Raw genomic sequence first — 5,667 nt, 5'->3', positions numbered from 1 at the left:
ACATGAAGTGTTTTACATTTAATGTAAAAATCTAAAAGCCGCAGAGCAGAAAAAAAATCCATAACGAATACTGCCCTCTTGTGTTGAAATGCTTAACTACAAGAGAGAGAATATTCATCATTTAATGCACGACTGTAACGCAGGAACATAACTAAGAGTTTTCGTGTCTTTTAATTGCTATCTTTATACTATTTATTCTATGAGAAATTATATTGATTGCAATATTTATTTTATTCTATTTTTTTATTCTTTTTTTTTTGTCAAAGAGTTGCGAATCTGCGGTGGCGAAATGAAAGCCGCCTCACTCTGCAGCAGACAGGAACCCACGTGCTCAGCCCTGAACCAGAAGCAGCTGAGGATTTCAGTGTCTGTCTTCATTGAAATTCATCACTCACAACAAAGTTAGCTAGATTTATAACAGGTTTCAAAGATGTCCTCCTTCAGGAAAGCCCTGAAGTCCCGACAGAAAAACCACCATGAAAGATCTCAGGTGAGCCCTGCAGTGTTTTGTAGTTAGCTTGCTAGCAACTTAAGCTAAGTCCTAGAAGTGAGGTTGTGTTTTTTTGACTACATCAGCTGTAGGATTCTCGTCAAATGGAACTCTAACTGTTCACTTTGTTTGATCAGCCTGGTTTTAGGAAACATTTAGGATTGTTGGAGAAGAAGAAAGACTACAAACTCCGCGCTGAGTAAGTTTTAGCATTAGCTGATGGGAAATGCTACGCATGTTTACACATGTCTGACTGTGTTTTTTCTGCTACTTCAGTGACTACCACAAGAAACAAAACACTCTCGCTGCTCTGCGAAAGAAAGCTCTGGAGAAGAACCCAGATGAGTTTTACCATAAAATGATCAATGCCAAGCTGGAGGTAACCATCATTTGAGTTTGACCAGCATCAGCATCATTTAACTCATTAAAACATTGGTACCTGCTTTATGTTTTTGGGGTATTGCTAAAAGGATGGAGTTCATACCATGAAGAAAGGAAAGAAGCAGCAGGAGGAGGAGGTGATGACAGAGGAGCAGAAGAAAATGATGAGGACACAGGACATCGGATATGTGGAGATGAAGAGGGTTGCAGAGGCTAAGGTATGTCAGATTCTCCAAACATTATCTTCTGAAAAGCATTCCGTCTTTAATTTGTGCAGCTTGTAACGTTCTCAAATTGTGGATGTCAGGAGAAAGAAAAGTAAAGATGGCAGCAAAAATAACAACAAAAAAAGTGCTTTCAGAGCTTCAATAGGATTTGTTGCTTTATTGATAAAGTTAATTAACTTAACAAATCTTGTTTAGATGGCTAGTGTTTTATAAATTAATTTAAAGAAAAACAGGAGTTACACAACCAGAGTGTCACAATTACAAAAAAAAGATAAGTACAGTATAAGATAAGTCGAGCGTGATAGTGCACTTTGGTCCACAGAAGCTCTCTGATGACCTCATTATAAGAACACTTGAAAGCCCCAAAAGAATCGGTGTGGTTGAGATAACTTACGCCTCGTCTGGATCATCGGCGAGAACAGGCAGGGGTGGGGAAAGACACCTGAGATAAATGCGAACAGCAGGACTAAACAAGAACAGGAAGTTGGGGTTGTCCTTAACGTTCGGTTGAATTTTACTATGAACTTTACTATTATGTTTTTATAATAATTTTTAACATCTGTCCGGGGACAACAGATGACAAATAAATAGAAATTTAAGATAACAATAACACACATAGCTACAAAAAATCTAGTTCATTTTTACATCAATGATTCACTACTTTCCATAAAAAGTTACAAATGTGCTAGTCATTTCTAATCAGCATCATATCGAAGTACAATAACTGCCAGGACACCGTTTCCCACAATTCATTGCTTTGTAGTCTTAATGCGGCTTGCAGCCAGCCCAGCGCCAGATTTCCAGCTGCATCCGCCTGAATAGACAACGTACATCCGCCTCTTTCTCACGATATTTTATTTCTGACATGTGATGTTAGAGTCAAAACTACCCAACATGCACTGCAATCCAGGCGATATGCACAGCGCTGCTTCCACCTGCATGATCTCAAACACTCCAATTAACTCTACACCTTCGACCATTACAAGCTTTTTCCTCAACTGTATTTATAAAGCACTTTAACTTAAAAAAACCCTAGAATAATGTGCTTGAAATTTTAAAAATATTAAAGAATGACTTGTGAACTTATAACTACTAGCTGACACCAGACAAAGTCATCAAAGGATCTAAACACAAATGAAATCCCTAAACTTTAAAGTGAGCTCAAAAATATTCTTATGCCACTAGCGAGGGGTTGGGTCCAACTTTTAGAGTTCTACAATAACCCAAATCAGAACCATAAGGGGTGTAGATTTATTGAATTAAATGTGACTTTCCCAATGAACTGCTTCATATGTAAAATTTTAAATTGTATTTTATTTAAAAATCAAACTTCACATGTGCAGTGAAATACTCAAATCAGCTGGGGGTGGGCTCCTTGGAGAAAACACCAACGCTTCTGTTTTCTCTTCAGTATAACTTAAAAAAACAATGCTTACAAATCTTTAATATCAGGTTGACCCATGTGGTGTTTTAAGATTCAAGATCTATTAATTGTCAAATGCATGATATATGTTGTAAAACATCACAGATGACATTACTGTCCTCTTAGATCTCTATGCAGAAAAATAAAAAAACAAATAAAAAAACTTGAGCATAAAAATATTTCTAAAATTGCAAAAATATTGAGACGGTGCAAATAATTTATTAGGCAACTAGAAGTCGGTGCACTCGTGTCCTGAGGCAGAGAGTCTGTGGTGGAGGTAGTGCAGACAGGAAGTTGAGTCTCCTAACTTCCTGATGACAACTTTCACTGCATGATGAGAAAAATCTGATTGTAGCATGACCATAAAAAGAAAGGATGGAGTCCTGAAATAGGAAGTATACAAAAAAAACTGTTCTGAGCTCTGCTTCAACAGAAAACCTTCACTAGTTCCAGTGTATGCAGCTGTATTGAGGCTAAATGTTGCTGTGATTGCTCATATTACTACATTTTAATTCTTTTCTTATTGAAAATCTTTTACTTTTTGATGTAAAAAACGACTGAATTACAGTCCAAATTAGTTGTACAGAGAAATATAGTTAGAGATTTATTTTCTGTTTAATTTTACTGTTGTGTGTGTGAGGTGCACTGAAAAAAAAAATGGGCTAAATTACATTTGACATTAAATGCTTATGGTCAAAATGGTCAACAGTTTTAAAGCACTCAGTTCATCTGAAGTTCTTCAGAAGGTTCTAGAGAAAAGACAATGAAGCTGCTTTTCAGCAGTGATGACACAGAAGAGCTCTTGTACCAGACCAAATAATGACATTTTTTTTTTTAGTCACTTAACCATAATTGAGGATGAACGGTATTCAAGATTTAGTTCTCCCAAACAACAGATAAGACCATCTAAAAAAACAATCGGCTGCAATGATCCTGCAAACAATTAATACATGAGCAACATGAGCTCGATCCTCCTGTTGCAGTGATCTTTTCTGTCCACATGCTCTCCTGAGCAGAAATTATCCTTCTGTGCTTCCAGAAAATTGAGCGACTGAAGGGAGAGCTCCATCTTCTGGATGCAGAGGGAAAGCAGAAAAACAAACACACGTTTTTTGTGGATTCCAAAAAAGAAGGTAATGAAAAATGTAGAGATGAACTTTAGATTTTGGGATTCATCTTTGGGGATTATTGATGTAAAAGTGATTGTTTTGTTAGATTTTCGAAGTAAAGTTCTCACTTGTTTTTTTGTTTTCCGAAGTTGAAACGTTCGACTTGGCAAATCACCTCAACGTACCTCCAGAGCTGGTGGACCGGGTTTACAACAGGCCGACTCTGCAAACCCTGGAGACAAAGAGCATCATGGGTGCTGTGGAGCCTCGGCGCATACAGGTCAAATTACCATCCAATGTTTTTTTTTTAATCAGTGAAACTTTTTCAGATTAGCTCAATTGTTTAAAAAAATTGAACTAATTCCGACTAATTTGAAGCTCTTGCACTCAGTGTCTTTAATTCTCTGCCTGCAGAAGCTTGCCAGGGAAAGGAAGCATCAATACAGGGTTCTATCTCAGAGGATTGACAGAGAAAAGAAGATGTTTGTTATCAGCCAGAAAATTCAGACCCGTAAGGACCTACAGGTGAGAAAAATTACTTAAATTCAAGAAACCTTTTAAATCAAATCTGTTGAAACCTTTGTCTTTTTTTTTTAAACTACTGGATCTTTTTTTCTTCTTTGCACCAGGACAAGACTAAGAAAATCAAGGTTAAAAAGGAGACCAAAAACTCAGCAGCTATCTACAAGTTTGAGACCAGGAGAAAACGATGAAGACGGACCGCACGGCTGAAGAGAGCAAAGATGATAGATTTTCTCCTCACAGAACAGACCTATGAGCCCATTTTTCCTTCATTGTTTTGTACATACTTATCAAAAATTAACTGAATAAACTTAAACAAACATGTAAATTAATGCGGTTTCTTTATGTTTTTATAATGGATGGATATAAATCATTCATTGACGAATTGTTTTAGACAGTTTTTTTGTCAGCAGAAAGCTAAAAATAATATTTTAAAACAGTTGGATTTGTTAAGAGCACATGAAGGTTTGTGAGTTAGCAGCATCACGTCACAGAAAGATGGCACTAGTTTATTTATTTTGCCAACAGGCCAAACCCCATAAATAGGCAAATTCACTGACTAAAATTTTTTTTTATAGACCTGCACAATAAAACAGAGGTGGATTATTTCCAAGTTTCACAAACTTTGATGCATGTTAAAAGAAAAAATGTAAAAGTGTGGGAGTCAGCAATACAGACAGGAAGAGATTGAAGCATTTGCCAAAATACAAATATGACAAAAGTTGCCAAATGCAGCTATCATTAAAACCCGAGCAAATGGAACAATAAAACTCAGCTAACTTAAAAAAGTGGGATCAAACTGAATGCAGTGTAATTCTAGTGTTAGGACATTAAACAAAACATAATCTGACGATAAAACTGAACTCAAAACTATCTGTGCCTCTGGTTCGACCAGCTGGACCTTTTCAGTGTGAAGTTTACATGCTTTCCCCGTGAATGTGTGGATTTTTTTCCTCCCATGGTCCAAAAAACATGCTTCTTATGTTGATTCTAAGTTTTCCATGTGGAATGTGTGTCTTTGTGGCCCTGTGATGGTCTGGCATTCCCAGAATTTGCCCTGCCTTTGTCCTAAAGCAGCTGGGTTAGGCTCCAGCAACCCCATGACCCCTCACACCACCAAGCAGGAGTAAAAGATGGAAGCATGGATTGTGTTAAGAGTTCAAGTTTGCCAATTTGAACTCACCACTAGGGGGCATTCATGCTCTTTCACACAGATACATTTTTAAGTTTTGCAACTGGAAAGTGAAGTTTTGGGTTGATTACAGACTTGTTTTGGCTACCCATTACATTACTGTTTTTTGTAATTCAGCTTTGAAGATGTGATGGATTTCTTCCGTCTTTAGGTTCGGCCACTTCGGTTTCAGGTTTGGACCTTGAATCTGCACTTAAAGCCAGGAGAGACAGTGATGCTCCATTTCAAAGCCTCTTCAGAGGCTGGATATACATTCGTCTGATGTTGACCACACATCTATGCCTTACCGTTTCCACAAATCCTTTTGAGTTCCACTGCCGAAT

The 5,667-nt window shown here is 37.3% G+C and overlaps 1 protein-coding gene across 1 annotated transcript; it reads left to right on the top strand.

The window, feature by feature from the left end:
- Positions 1-257: 257 nt before the first annotated feature.
- Positions 258-4,484, top strand: utp11 (UTP11 small subunit processome component). The gene is made up of 8 exons (XM_024267211.2): positions 258-490; positions 628-689; positions 767-869; positions 961-1,089; positions 3,561-3,654; positions 3,780-3,910; positions 4,045-4,155; positions 4,260-4,484. The coding sequence occupies exons 1-8, from the start codon at positions 431-433 to the stop codon at positions 4,341-4,343; spliced, it is 774 nt and encodes a 257-aa protein (XP_024122979.1). The 5' UTR covers positions 258-430; the 3' UTR covers positions 4,344-4,484.
- Positions 4,485-5,667: the final 1,183 nt, after the last annotated feature.

The sequence above is a fragment of the Oryzias melastigma genome, linkage group LG16, assembly GCF_002922805.2.
Source record: "Oryzias melastigma strain HK-1 linkage group LG16, ASM292280v2, whole genome shotgun sequence".
NCBI classification, from domain to species: Eukaryota; Metazoa; Chordata; class Actinopteri; order Beloniformes; family Adrianichthyidae; genus Oryzias; species Oryzias melastigma.
Note: the sequence above shows the minus strand (reverse complement) of the source record. Positions and strands in the feature narration are given on the sequence as shown.